General features: G+C 34.4%; 1 protein-coding gene across 1 annotated transcript in view; it reads left to right on the top strand.

Moving 5' to 3' along the window:
- ATP2B2 (ATPase plasma membrane Ca2+ transporting 2) overlaps positions 1 to 15,842 on the top strand; it is a gene marked incomplete at its 3' end in the record, with an annotated part of 270,171 nt that overhangs the window by 239,034 nt on the left and 15,295 nt on the right. The window contains exons 19-22 of the mRNA XM_084293036.1: positions 5,830 to 6,043; positions 8,678 to 8,889; positions 10,279 to 10,386; positions 14,606 to 14,788. Coding sequence (XP_084149162.1) covers positions 5,830 to 6,043; positions 8,678 to 8,889; positions 10,279 to 10,386; positions 14,606 to 14,788 — 717 coding nt within the window. The remainder of the gene's footprint in view (positions 1 to 5,829; positions 6,044 to 8,677; positions 8,890 to 10,278; positions 10,387 to 14,605; positions 14,789 to 15,842) is intronic.

Here is a 15,842-nt window from a genome sequence, read left to right as displayed (position 1 = left end):
CCTTACGAATGAACATTATTATGTTAGGCTTTGACTCAAAGATTCTAGGCAGTGAAAGGGCATTATGTTTGTTTGGCTCATAAGCTCTACTAAAAATTACACTTGGGAACATACTGTACCCTCTGGTTGCTATGAAAATAGCTCTAGTACAAAATGCATGATCGTACTGAAAATCATGGGTACAACAGGGTAAGTGCGCACAGCAATAAGTCCGCAAAACTGCACATAGGTCTAAATTATTATTTTGAATGAATCACTTAAGTTCTTAATTAACAAAATTAAAATCCATCGTTTCCAAAAAGCAACACAGCTTTCTGTGACCCTCAAAATGAATGTAAAGAAGGTCTGTATTGGACTGAATTTTGCTTTGCTTTCAGGTAGTAGGTTTGGCTTTCTTTGACACAGAGATTATAATTTTAGTCCATGACTAATATTCAGGTTAATTAGTATTACAGAGCCTACACTTTTGGTGATTTTATGAAATCTAGAATGATAAAATTTCTATTTAGGTAGTAGTATTTATTTCATGCTTTCTAATGTCACTTCTCTCAAAAAAATTGTTCTGCAGTTCAGAAACAGCACATTGGGATACCTTGAGTATAAAGCTTCTTTTAGCGGCTCTTTTTGATGTTTCTTCTGGTTGTGCTAAAAGGAAGCATAAAGATAAAATCTTTGCTTTGACTGATTTTTCTAACACTTGGCTCGAATTTTGCAACTAAGTGCTTCATTTTGTTCAGTCTTCATCCTGCAGTTGCATTGGTGTGTATGTGCATATGGTCATATCACTGCAGGAGGGACTAGTGAAACTATAGCAACTTGGTTTTAATGAAAGGGTCCAACTGTGTAAGTGCTTATTACCAAAACTAGACCTCCAAGGAGCACACAGTGGATGCATTGCCAAGTACGAGTTGATTTCTTTGGTCCACAGCACCTTAGGAGTGCCGTGGAGAGGTTTAAGAAAAATCTTAAGTAGGGCCTGTGACCATTTGTGGTTGTAAGAATCTGCAGCTTTTTTTTTTTTTTTCTTTTCTTCCTTTTCTTCCTCAAATACATAAATAAAATCAGTGACCTTGCCAAGTTCCACTTAAGGGAACTACAGATTAGCTTAATTCTTTTAATACTAAACAAATGCATATTTATTTATTTATCTACCTGCTGCAGCAAAGTGCTGCTGGCAGAGAGTTATCTACTATATTTCTATTTTGTCCTGGCTTGTTGTTTCAATAGATGTTAAATTTACGACTGTTTAACGTGCATGTTTAACATGCTGCATGCAACCCTCAATGCCATTCCAATGTTACATCAGGATCATAAAGGATTAGAAGTGGGATATTGCAGATTTTATTATGCAGACTAAATGGGACCAATGCAAGCAGTCATTTGCTATCCTATGCATTACATGAAGTCATGTAAAGGTGACAGAAATCATGTTCTAAGTGGCATAGGAATTACAGATATATTGTCATGTATTGCCAAGCTTGGAGAGGCTGCTGCCAAAACTAAGCAGCCCCTAACAAGGATCTAGCTTACATTGGACCTTGCTTCAGTTTAGAGCCACTCAACCTATAGGCCAAGAGTTTTGATAATGAAACTTTGCATTGTGGCTCTATAATTACACTTTATAACACTTTGATATCTAGGTCATACAAGAAAACCCAACTTTATGAACTCTGATTAAAAGCTGAATTGGGGTCACTCAGTCTGCGGCTGCACAGGTGCTGACTCTACACACATCCCCAACCAAAGAGCTCACCACTGTTGTTTCTGCTAGGCCCATGTCTGCAGTTTGCATGGCACGTATAAGATAATGAAAAGATAATTCACTTCATCTTTCAGTCAATCTAATTAATTTACCTTTTTCTGCCTTCTCTGCATACAGTCCAATGCATGCTTTTAAAATGGTCAGGGCGTGGCCATCTTGACCAGCCTGTTTACAGTTGTCTTTTCTAGTTAGCAATTTTATTCCCCCCGCCCAACTGGATTAATGAGCTGCAAACTCTTGTATTCCAACTTCATTCTGGATACGATCATTCAGTGAGGGTTCTTTTTTGGAGCTCTGCCTACAGTTATGAATTTGTACTTTAAATGAGTCGTTGCACATCTCTGAGCATCATATAGAGTTTCATATGTCCCTTGCAAGACCAGAAATTTCATTCTGATTCCAGTACCCAACATATACAGTACCAAGTAAATAATTATGTTTTTATATTTGGACCTGTTAAGTAAAATATAGGGATGTACAATATAAGATTTAAAAATGATGTTGGCCAAATGGAAACATCTTTAACTGGAACTGTAAAGCTAACAGTTCCATCTCTGTGCCATTTTTTTTCTCTGTCTCCAACTGTTGAGGCAGTGTAACTATTCAAAAAGGTTGCCTTAAAGAAAGATAAGACAAAGAACATGTTTTAACATTTTACATTCAAATTGTTATTCTTGTACTTTGAGAAAGACTTAATGTTTTAACAGACATTAGGAACTGAAAACAGTGACTCTATAGGACATTATGTTTGGAAAATTAAATGTTAATTAAAAAGCACTGTAGCAATGAACCACTGCATGAATCACTTATTGTTTTTACAGACCTTGTTCAAAAAATGTGGATGATGTATACTTAAATGTATAAGGCAGTAATTTACATGTTTATAATGTTTTCGTGCAGAACTGTACTTGGCAAATCTTAAAATAATAGCATTGGAAAATTTGAAAAAAAAAAACCCATAACACAAAATCAAAGTATTTACAATTTAGCTTTGTTTTGGGAAGGCGTAGAAGAATGGAAAGAGAACTGCTGAAGAGGTCACTTCCATACAATTACCAGACAGTGTGATGCAGCAGCAGATGTGAAGGCTGAATATATATAAATATATATATATATATTCATTTATGTATATAAACTACCAGAAATACTTATTTTTATGACTGTATGCATGTGTGCTGTGACAAGTGGAAGCAAAGAGGTAAGGGTGAAAATACCTTTTTATTCCCCTACAGCTTGTCATCTAAATCAAAAGTAACAAGCTCTAAAATTTGTGGGGCTCCGCATGTCATAAAAGATTTGCAGTTTATTTCCAGCCTTCAGTGATTTGTACATTTAGGTATTTCCAAGATGAAGTGTAACGTCACTTGATTCAAGGGACGTTTTCCTTTTACCTCTAGGCCAATGCTAACGTATTCCAAGGTCAAGTGGAAAAGAGTTTGACAAATAAGTGGTGATTTTGGGTGGCTTGCAGTTTGAACATCTTCGATCACCAAAGTTTTTGGAAGGCAAAAGAAGATTTTTTTTTTTTTTGCTAGTCAGTCAGTAGTTGAAATGCAGTGAAAAGAACACTGACTTTGCATGCAACTTGTGCAGCTTACCTGAATAAACTTTGTAATGGAAGACTAGGCTACCTTAGCTGATATGTATTTTCCTCAGTTTCCACGAACTAATCAGAAATCAGATAGAGTTGCAGTGGAAATTTCATTCCACTGCCTCCCCAGACTAATGTGTATTTAATGTTTTGGCTTCAGCTTAGAATGAGCTTTCACACTTGACTGAACAGTGTAGTACTGCCAATAATAGATAATTATTAGAGGTACCATAGCCACCCAAGGTGATTGGCAGTGTGAAATGGTGAGAAAATGTTGTTGCCAAAACTGATGACTGCCAATTACAGTTGTGTGATTTAGAGACTGAAGGAATCTAACTTTCTGTTGTGCTGGGAATATGTCAGGCTCTGATTAGACACTTGAACATTTGACTCTTTATTAAGCATAACAGAAATTCAGTTTTTAGTGACATATAAGTCAGCACATGAAACAGCAAATTCAGCTTCTATAACATCTCAAAGTAGGGGATGTTTCTTGAGAAAACTCATTACCTAGAGAGGTAAAAAAATATGACAAGGGAAATTCTTCAGTAGAAAATGTGTTTTTCCTGTGTTGTTTTTTTTTTTTTTGTTTTGTTTTGTTTTGTTTTTTGTCTAGGCAGTATAAACTAACTTCTTTTACTGCAAGTACTCTCCTTGCTTTTTAGCCATAAGTATTAATAAAAATAAATGAGGTCTCATATTTGTTGCAAAGTTTGTCCTGACTAGTTTTAGTTTTTTTCTCCACCTCTGAAGATACAGGCTTTTCCTCTTTCTGCAGCTGCATATCAAATGAGTGAACTGAATCTCCAGATAAGCCCAGTTAATGCAACCCATGACCAAGAGGTCAAGAATCTATTAATGCTATTCTTCCTCCCTTCCCTGGTGTACCCAACTTGTAAGACTTAAACAGTAGTTTGCTTAAATTTTCTCCATCCATGTTAGTAAGTTAAAAACTGTTTTGTTTTGTTTTGTTTTGTTTCTTTTCTTTTTTCTTTTTTTATTTTTAAATGTATCAAAATGTGTGTAATTATAAGTCTGTTAAAAATGTTTTCAAGAGGAAGTAATACCTTAACTCAAGGGAGAGTTGAAATATAATATTGTGTTATTTGGGATACTGAGTGGATGTTGGCCCTCATAACTTGACAATACTTTATTTAAGATAAATATTTAACCCCTTGAAGAAGAGGGCAGAGTTCATAAAGAGGTTTTCTAGGATTTGATTTATTTTGTATGGTGTTCCATTAATTTATTTCATTCAAGACTGCCTGATACTAAAGTAATACATAAAAATGGTGATCTGATCTTCAAACTTTCACCCTGTAGATTGACTCCCATTATAAAATTTGTCATACTGATATCTTACTACTTTTGAGATTCCATTTTCCTAATAATAAGGTCTATTTGAAAGAGAAAGCAGATCTTACAAATGCTGCCTATTTTATATTCAGTTTAAAGTCATAGGAAGTTCTCAGTTACAAAACAAACAAAAAACCAACCTATTTCATTTTTCCTGTTATGGCTCCTTGAAGCAATTGCAACAGTCTATCATTATAGCTGCCCCAATGAATTAAAAATCAAATTTGTATAATAACCGTAACAACCGTCTACATTTTCTCCTAAGGTCAGTGTTAGTTTTATTTATTTACTTTTTTTTTTTTTTTTTTTTTTTTTTTTTTAATGTTTTAAACGTAATCTAAAATTCTCTGTAATAACGACCATAGACTCTTTCTTGAATTAAGTGAGGAAACAGCTCCTTCTAGTGGTTGGTGATCTGTTTCAGAAAATAAATTATCCTGACGAGCAGTAACTTTTTTCTTCTTCTTTCTAGTTCCATAGGTTCAGATATGCTATCATCTTACCCAACAAATGAGTCAGGATTTGCTTAGTTTTGCAAATCTGATGTATTGTAATGAGTTTCTGAATATTTTTAAAATTCAAATGTTGGGCATTTTTTTCTTCACAACTGTTTTTACAAGGTCTTAAGTAAAACATTAAATCGTCTTAATAATTGTTTCATCATTTTTTAATAATTTCAAGCTGTTTCCAAGAACAGATAAGTAAGACATAATTAATGAATCATTGCTTTTAAAATTGCTTTGTACAACTTTTCTTTCAGGAAAGAAACCTTGTGTTACGTGTAATTACTTAAATTCAGTTACCAATTCAAGTGTTATGCACATACTAACAGCCAGGATTTTGAAATGTGTTATAAAGTGTTAAAGTTATACTTTAGAAATATTGTCTGATTATAAATGTTCTTGATTGAAATGACTCGAGAGAAATCTTTGCTTGGATCACTGTTACCTGTGATTCTGATCTTGTATAGGCAATGTAAGAACAGTCGTAGTAGGTCAGACCAAAGTCACTGTATTTCAGTATCCTGTCTCCAGCACTTGTGAGAAATGAAACCGCAGTAAATGACCTGACAACAATTGTTTTTCTAGCAAATAAGTAACTTTCTAATTTGTCTCCACAGGACTCTCCTCTAAAAGCTGTACAGATGTTGTGGGTCAATCTGATTATGGACACCTTTGCCTCACTTGCTCTGGCCACTGAACCTCCAACAGAGGCTCTATTGCTAAGAAAGCCATATGGCAGGAACAAACCTCTCATATCCCGTACCATGATGAAGAATATTCTGGGCCATGCTGTTTATCAGCTCACTCTAATATTTACACTTCTTTTTGTTGGTAAGAAAGTTAGGCTTGTTGCTTGGTTTAGAAGTACCTAGACAACGTAGGCTGGCATGTCAGAATGCTTTCAATGTATCTTCTTAATGCATATATCCATAGTTAAAGAAATAGTAGGAGCAAACTGCTTAAAGGAATCAAGAACATTGATGGTAACAGAAGAGACACAATAGAGGGATTTAGTCACTTCTCATACATTCTTCACATTGGGAAGGGTCTTTGAGATTTTAGTCTCCTAGCAAAATATAGATTTGGGCTTAGGCAAAAGAGTGTGTTAAAACATACCACTGAAGATATGTTAAAACATAAATGACTACATTAGACTACATTTTAAACAGACTATCTAGTCTGGTCCTCTCAAAAAAATCCAAATCCTAAAAAATCCAATTTCTTATTTCTATCCTGGTACTTCTGGACTTTTTTTTTAGCTCTTGCTAGCAATGGATGCTTTTTATATTTTGTGTTTTTGAGAGAGAAGGGAAGGAGGAGAAATGTTATTTGTTGCAGGGAAGTACAAGGCTAATAATAGTTTTCTAATGCTCCAAAATAATGAGTGAATTTGCCCGAAGGTCTGATAATTTTATCAGTTGGGTATTGTTTTCTTGACAATATGTCACTGCTGCTGAATTGCATGTGTTTCATGTGTTTCAGATATATATATTTTTTTGTCATTATATACACACTTTCAAATAAGCTGTAAATGTAAATCTATGGTTCTGAAAATCTTAGAAGTTTTTTGAGCTCTGTTTTAAAAACCTTGCTGCATCTCACCAATAACTGGCAGTTTGTTTGGAATGCTCAAAGGAGGTGATGGTCTGTTTACACTGGAGCTATTTAAAACAAAATAATTGCCAGGTTTTGGAGAGAGATGGTCCCTAATATTGTGTATACATACATATATACAAATAACATTATAACCTTACAGTGTATTTTGAGGACATCTAGCAAGCCTAAGAAAACTCTAATGTTCAGATTCTCTAAAACAGGCATAGAAGGTCTTGGTAATTCATTTGATATCAATCTCGGAACAAAAATTTCTGTGAACTTTCTGGGAATTTTAATGGCTTTTTGATGAGTATTATGATTTAAAATACTTTATACTGAACCGTGATGAAAAGAAAACCAGGATTTTCTGACCCTAGCTTAATTACTTTTCTGTGTCTCTGGAAAACCCATGCAATACTTTGAAGGTCAGAGCCAAACCAATTTTCTCAAAGCCTAGGAAATAGAGTCTTTTTCTTTCTCGTCTCTAAGAAGGTCAGTTTTGCAGTGAGATGATGTTCTAAACTCAGTATTTCAATAAATAAATTACAAATTAATGACTATTATTTCTGTTTTGATCGACTAATTCATCATCTTTTGTAGCATCATGCTCTGCTATGCCTGTTAAGTGATGCAGTGCAATAACAAAAGGCTTAAGGATAGGTACTCACACTGAGGAAAGTATTGTTCATATTTTTGTGTTTGTGTGTTTATTGAATGAAAGCAAATAGATGCAATGATTGTGTGTGTAAAACAATGACGTTTGCTTTCATTAGTTTTTTTCCTTTATGTTTGTATGTATTAAGGGGAGTGTTTTCCAATACTTAGTTATCTCCTTGGAGATGTATAATCTGCTTAAAAATCTCTGCTCTCTCACAATCTAACTTTTGTTGCCTCATATTGGTTTAGTGGTATATTTGTCGTATCATAATCTACTTTCTGCCAAAAGACTGTAAGCCAAATTCTTGCTTTGGAAGCACGCTCATTATTCCCAGTGACTTGAACATGAACTGCTCAAATATCCCAGGGCAAAACACTCACTGGCAGCTTAGCTGATGGAATTATGACGTCAGGGGAAAACCTCAGGAAACCTTTCTTCTTTTTTCAGAAATTCTGAGTATAGTGCTAGTGGGATAGCAGAAAAGCATTTAAGTTTTGGTTTGCTTTTATTAGCAGAACTCTGGTTATGAAATTAGTAGTACTGTGGTAACCCGTACTCCCATTTTGTTTCATTCATTATTTACTCTTTTATATGAATGCAGCACCCTTGCTTTAAGAAAACACCTTTTTCAATAACTATGTTATCTGTAAACGTAGTGAATAACAAATGAGGCCCATCAGGTGTAGGTGTCTTTTCAGATATTAGCTTTCAAGGCAGACTTAGCAGAATGATCATAGCCAAATCTGTTTAAAATCAGAAATGCCTGTGTTTTTATCATTAGTATCCATGAATGCTTGTCACGAGTTACGGCATACTGGTTTAGCAAATAGGTTAAAAACTGTTGAAGAGTGATTGTTTTTAATTATTGTAGAAAATTGCAAGCATATCTCGGTGGGTCTGAAGCATTTAGTACTTCAGAAAGAATTGACTTACAATAGTTACTGTTTGGTTTAAGGAAAAGCACTACTGAAAACTATTTGAGCAGGTATATTGAGTTAGTAGAGAATAGTTATCACTTGGCAAGCGTTCTGCTTAGAAACTTCAGATGTCTTTGCTTACTAGACTTCAGAATTCTGCCTATGGATAGTAAGATCAGAAAGACATCTGGTAAAAGCAGAGCAAAGGAGACAACTAGCTAAAGCAAACAAAGGAAATATAAATTCCAATTTGATGTATTATAGTGGAAATCTTTACTTTTGTCTTATAACTAGGTGAGAAAATGTTTAAGATTGACAGTGGGAGAAATGCACCACTCCACTCTCCTCCTTCAGAGCACTACACCATTATCTTCAACACCTTTGTCATGATGCAGCTTTTCAATGAAATCAATGCACGCAAAATCCATGGCGAGAGAAATGTCTTTGATGGAATCTTCAGAAATCCTATTTTTTGCACTATTGTACTGGGTACATTTGCTATTCAGGTAATGATTTGGGCAAGAATTAGTAACTATGAAATAGATAAAATGTTTTTTTGTTGTTGTTGTTTGTTTTTTCTATGTATGTTTAATCTAAAAGCTGTAGAAGGCACAGATAAAAAACATCTGCTTTCACATACTATCACAATAAAACTGTGTGTAAATAATGGAAGATGTTAATATGGTCAAACTAATACAACAAATTTTGATAATTATCACTAGGTCAAATCTTATACTGATCTGAAGATATATAATAGCTGTCATAATTTATTGATTTTTTTTTGAAGAAATTATTAAATATTGTACTAATCAGTAGCAGCAAAGTATTTTACATTAATTTACTACATGAATAGAAAAATTGTCCTGTAAATAGCTAATATTAATCCACTATTTTAAGGTAAAATGCCAAACAAATGCCAGCAAATAACCAAACGTTATTTGATGTTTTTGTTAGTATTTCTTCTTGGTAGTAATTCTTCATGTCCATTTTGTAGGTTTGTTGGCCCAATCATATGTGAACATAATTAAAGAAAGACAGACTTTTCCCAAACATTTGTAATTTTTCTTCCATAAAAACTCTAATTCCTCATTCTGCTCCAGTCTCCTTCCACTTGCTAGCGTCTATCCAGTACCTGACACCCTCTGACATTATTTTTCAGACCGCACAATTGATGCATTGAACTATTTCTGGGTTGACATTATTGCTCAGTTCAGCATTGACATCCTGGAAATCATCAGTATTGGGACCTTTTTCATGAAAGGAGTAAGGAGAGTCCTTTGAACCCGGACCACAGTAGTTTTAAAACAGAAAGGGGAGCCACTAAGTAAACCAAGTACTAGAGAAAGGCCACCAGCGTTTGGTGGTAGAATTTGATAGTAATGGTCTTTGACAGCTAGTTCAAAAGGGTGGGTTTACTAACCTAAGCCAGGATGCTTCTAGGAGAGGCCTGACAAATTCACAATCATCTCTAAATATTTTGTCATGGGAAATGCTTCATAATGTTTTTTCCTAGTTCTAGGCATTACTGCATTCAATTATCTGGCTGAAGAAAAAGCGTCATCTAGCTGCTAACCACATTTCTGACTCAGCTGCTGATGTTATTCACCCCTCCCTGCCCTCCTAGTGGTTGAAGTATTTGTGTGGTACCATGTAACAATGTCAAATAACATATTAGGAATAGAAGATAACATTTTGATTTTGAATGCTCTTTAGATTCAGTCCAGTACACAACAGATTGTTAATAATACATTTGACTATTCTACTGGTGAAATATGTTGGGATCAAAGAGGCAGAGCTGTAAAGGATAAAATCTCAGGTAAAATGTTAATGACAGGGCCCTCCATCTACCCTTCTTGAAAGTATTTACCCAACCTCTTCTCTGCTTTTCTTTGTAGATAGTAATTGTCCAGTTTGGAGGAAAACCATTTAGCTGTTCTCCCCTGCAGCTTGACCAGTGGATGTGGTGTGTATTTATTGGATTAGGAGAACTTGTATGGGGCCAGGTGAGCATCCAGGATTATGCAGATTTCTTCTATTGTTTTTATAAACCAGTCAAAGATTGATTTTCACCCCAAATCACACACAAATGCTGTTTATAACCTACTATACTGTTGTTTCTTTAAATCTCTCAAAACATCACATTTGGCACACATTGAAATGTAGGAAGCTGTCTAATTGCATCAAAAATAGATACAATTTTGTGTTAATTTTTATATCTTTTCTCTCCATATGCAGGGTGTGCTGTCAGAAAGGTTGTCTTCAGTTAGTGTTTTGTGTGAAAGGCATTTGATTAATAACCTAGTCCTCTAGCCACAAAAAATGCACTATAAACTTCCTAGCAATAGAGTACCCAATGTAGCATGTTCATGTTTGGCCATGGCAAATTTTTGAGAGTGGAAAGAGGTTGCAGTTCTGTGTTAAACCACTCCTGACAAAAACTGCTGTTCTATCAACCCATGATAGCCTTGTTAATTGCATAGGATCCACTGTGTCCAGTTAATTCAATATACACCTGAAGTGATCTCCATCTACTTTTGTATGTGAAGGATGGAGGAGGGGATGAAAGAAAAAAAGGATTTTTTCCTAATACAGTTGCAGACAAGTGCAGATTAATTCATGTATAATTTATAAATTCTGCTAAAACTTGTGTCGTCATAGCTGATATGAAAATATAGATGAAAAACAATCTATGAGATAGTGTCCATGTGATAATTAAATCTTTGTCTATGAAATAATTAAATAAGTTATGTGATTAGCTGTCTGGAAGTAATAGTACAGATACAACCGCTGTTGTTAAAGTACTACGTTACTCTTTATGTACTAACCTGTATTGCAAAGGTAATAATACTACTATTTCTTCATCTTTGAATGCATTTAAATATCTTCGGGTTGATGTCACCTGACATATTTGGAAACATGAAAAATATGAAGTAATGTTTCACTTCTCAGATATAAAGATCAACGAGTATGCTGCTATGAAGAAACAGCCAAGAAATTGCTGCTGCAATTGAATACTGCAATGATTTAGTGGAATTATAATGAGTAGATGCTAGCTGTCAAAAATGATTATATATTTTCTTAAAAAAAAATCACTACACAAGCTTTTTGGACAGTTGGACATCAGATTTTTTTTTTTTTTTGAAAGAATTTACACAGCCATAATAGCTTTTAATGGTCCTAAAAATCACCATTATTACATTGTACTAATGTAGTTATTACCTGAAGATTGGATTTGAGTTATGAAGTTACAAGGGAAAAACATAAAATCAGTTTGATCATTCTTGGAAAGTAAAGTTTTGTTTTCTACAGACTGGAAAATGCCATCTTTGGGAGGGGGGAAAGGAAAGCAGAGAAAGCCTATGAGTTTTATTAGATTGTTCAGCTGTGAACTTCCCACAGCCTTTGATCAGAGTACTAGCTAGCTTCTGAATTTTGTTCTATGTAGTGATTGCATTACCATTGAAAATTAAGAATAGTTTCAGCAGCTGTTTTCAACTCAAAAATTGGTGGACATAATTGCAAGCCTTGTTATGAACACCTGGACATTTAATTAAAACTCATATTGGAACACCTCAGCAAATTAATCACTGAAAAGGCTACAGTTTTATGTGGAGGAAACAGTAAAAAAGTTTCCCTTGTGGTCAGTGTTTAGTGACCATAAAAGGAAAACACAAGGTAAAAATGTTTTATTTACATGATACACAGTCTGTGGTGAGTCCTTTCCATAAGGAGCTCTGCAGTAAGAGATGCTTCTTTTCCTTCAGGAGAGGCGCTTCCCCTCTTTTCAGGCTTTTTGCTCCTATTCTAGATTTATGCAGCACGTAATTTTTATATGCCTTCGCTCTGGAACAGTCTCCTGAATCTGGCATTCTTGTGACTCAGTATAACCAAATGATGTTAAAGTTGGCACCTTTAAAAGTGATATAAGGTGTAAGGAATTTCTGGGCAGCAAAGCTGCAATGATTTGAGGAACACTGGTTACTAAAAGGTGGCCCCCACCACTTCTGAAAACAAGGTCTTTTTAAATTATGTCAAGTTGCATTCTCAAAATGATTGATTGCTATTGAAAATTGTAGTAGTTTTTCTGGGAATAATATTTAGTTCCTTAAGCTACATTCAGTCTACTGAGTCTGGCATTACTTGAATTGGGTTGGTGTTTGCAAATATGGAAAAAAATCACCAAACATAAAAACACATGAACATGCTAAGAAAAGAATTAGCACAGAATCTGTCAGCCTGTCTGAGAGAGGTCCTGAAGGAGAGCTCTGTTCTATCACACAGAATCTCTACCAAGTATGGTTGTTTGTATATATGCTGTCTTGTAAGCACTTCATCCACGTGAGGTTCATCAGATTTCATATAAACATTCTCAAGTAGCTTCTTTCTGTAGAGTACTGGCGTTAATTTTTTTTTGAAAGCTGGGAATCTGAAGCAGTTTCAGTAAGTATTGCAATGACTAGCACTTACCTTTTATTTTTTTCCTCCTGTTCTGTCTTTGCTCATGTCACACTAGTTCATTACTTTTCCAAGCTCACATCATGTTTTTCAGCCCTAAAGTACATTTAAAAAAATGTTCCACAGTAGTGTAGAAACTGAGTTTTGGACATTTAATTCTGTCTTTAATAATAATATAATAAAATTGGAGTTGTGGTTTGTAAAATTCAAGGAGAACCTTAGCAAATTCAACAGTTTATTTTCATCCTGAAAATATACGGTGCCTCTTCATATGTGTTTGCTATATATGTTCCAGCCTTCCAAAACTGTAAGATGCATCTTCACCAACTTTTCTACAACTGTCTCATTCTTTCTTACCCAAGTCTTCACTCTATTGGCAAAATTATTTCTCTGTCTTTTTTTCTAAATTGATTTTAAATCGTCCAGGCAGTCTGTCTGCCTTCCTGGAGTGCCTTTGATGCTCTCATTTTCAGGATAACAGCTTAGCCTGTGCTATGCCTCATGTGCTCTGGACAATATCACATGCCAGAGGGCTGCAAAAATCAGTATCACAAACTGGATAAGACTTTCATCCACCAGATAGCAGCTTTTACTCAGCTATCAAATGTCCCAAATAGTTGTAGTATCAAATGTATCAAATAGTTGTAGTTTCTCATCTGCAAAATTCTTTCCTGTTCCATCTGACTCCTCTTTTTTTTTTTTTTTTTTTTTTTTTTTCATGCATTTGGGCTTCAGAGATGTGATTGCTCTTTGCTGAAACAAAAGCAAACAAAAAAATAAAATGGCTGCACTTTTTTAGGAAATGGGTCTAATAGTTATTTTAGTACGAGATTTTTTAAACATTCAGAATGTTCCAGGTAATATCTTGTTTAAATAGCCATCTGCTTGTATACCTATTAAAGCTGACAAAAGAAATCAGAACAGAGAGTGCTCAGGATAACAACACAGAAATGTATTCAAAATAATTGTGTTCAACACAGTCTGACTACACTATTTGCAAATTTTTAAGATTATTAGCCATCTCCTCTATTAATTAATTCCAGCGACCACTTCAGTGGCCAAACTGAATAAGGAGAGGGGCTGAGTTAAGCAGAATATTTAATTAATATATATAAATATACAATTAAACAGAATAAGGACAGAATTCTATGGAATAAGACAGAATTCTACAAAAAGTCCAGTGTGAAGATATTCAAACCTATACCTTTAGAAAACTTGTTCCTGTTAAATGCTGAGAAAGCCATTTTGATTTGACAAAATAAATAAAGGAAAGCTGATTACATGAGCAAATTTAGTGTGCAGAGATTTATAAGCATGCAATGCAACTCATTTTCAGCTCACATTAATGGACATTAGACCACTTTCAGTCATTAGAAATCCCCAAACACTAATTGCAAAAGTATCAGTCTTGTTAAATTTCTTTTATATAATAACATTCAAATACTTATATTCCCCTTTATTTATTTATTTATTTATTTTGAGGAAGGACATCACTTCTTTCTAGCTTTAAACTTGTTCCATAGCCATGTATTGCCAATGTGGTTTAACAATGCCAGTGATGGTGATTGTAACAGTAAATAAGGTGTTTGGGGCGGCTAAAATGGAGTTGGATAAATACAAAGTGCTATTATGAATATGCTTATAGTAGCTTTTCTGAAAGACTAGAGAACTCATTAACTCATTAAAGTATCAACGTTCTTTTGTAATTAGTAGGTTGTAATGTTATTGAATGAGGTTTATGTTTTCAGCATCGTTTTATAATTTTAGGTCATTGCAACCATCCCAACAAGTAGGCTAAAATTTTTAAAGGAGGCAGGGCGGCTTACTGAGAAGGAGGAGGTCCCTGAAGAAGAACTCAATGAAGATGTCGAAGAAATTGATCATGCAGAGAGAGAACTTCGACGTGGACAAATTCTCTGGTTCAGAGGCCTCAACAGAATCCAAACCCAGGTATGTTACAAGTAAATGCCCCCATGGTCTAGAAATAATATATTTAATCTGTGATCAAGGCAAGATAATGTTATAGAAAACTACAGAGATGGTTATGTGTCAGAATGATGGTACTTGGAAATTGCTTTACTGATTTCAAAGGAGCAACCTGTGGAATAGTAAAATAGGCAAACTTTAAGAAGTGTGTGTATAGAGGAAGTGAGGAGATTATAAAATGATAATATGCAAAAGTAGGAATACTTTTTTTTTTTGAGACTACTGCGGACATAGTTTTTCTACTTCAGTGATAACAGCTGATAAAATAGTGCTACCTGGAAAATGATAGCTGTCACAATGACTAGCAAAATGTTATGAAGGCCTTCTATAACATGCCATTTTATTTTGTCAAAAATATGCTGTTCTCGCTCATGCCATGACAGAGTAACTTATTTTTGGGTCTAAAGTGTAAAGCACCAGTTGATTTGAAAAAAAAATAATAATCTTTTCTGTTCTGACAGTATCGTATATGTAGATCATGGTTAAAAGGAATTAATTTTCTTTCTTGCAAGGTCAGGAAAAATCTGATTCTCGATTTATTTTAAGTAGTAAGGGCTCAAGCGTCTATTGGATGCTGAAATGTATGTGTTGGCTACTATGGATGATTTCTTAGATTTTTTTTTTTTCTTATAACTTTTCCTAAATACAAAAATCCATGACATTTTTAAAGCAAAATGAAGGGATTCAGATAAATATTATACTAAATACTTGTACAGAGTCACAGTGCTAAATTTAGTGCAGTTTAGGCTATTTGGTAAAATTTGTCCTGTAGTGCTAAAAAAAAAAATATTTCAACTGTTATGCCTTTTTCATTGCAGTCAAGTAGCTTGTTTGATAGTGCTTTAGTAGTGCTTTAGTCTTTCTAAGATTTGTGCTAGCTTGCAGAAGAGACCAACTTTGAAAGATACATACTCCCCGTGATATCATGTGGTTCTGTGAATGTTTTACATTCTCAATGTTTTACATTTGCTTACAAGAAAAAGAGGTGAATAATTAAGAAAACATTTTTTCTTTAAAG

The sequence above is a fragment of the Netta rufina genome (genome assembly GCF_964035555.1).
Source record: "Netta rufina genome assembly, chromosome: 10".
Taxonomy (NCBI): domain Eukaryota; kingdom Metazoa; phylum Chordata; class Aves; order Anseriformes; family Anatidae; genus Netta; species Netta rufina.
Note: the sequence above shows the minus strand (reverse complement) of the source record. Positions and strands in the feature narration are given on the sequence as shown.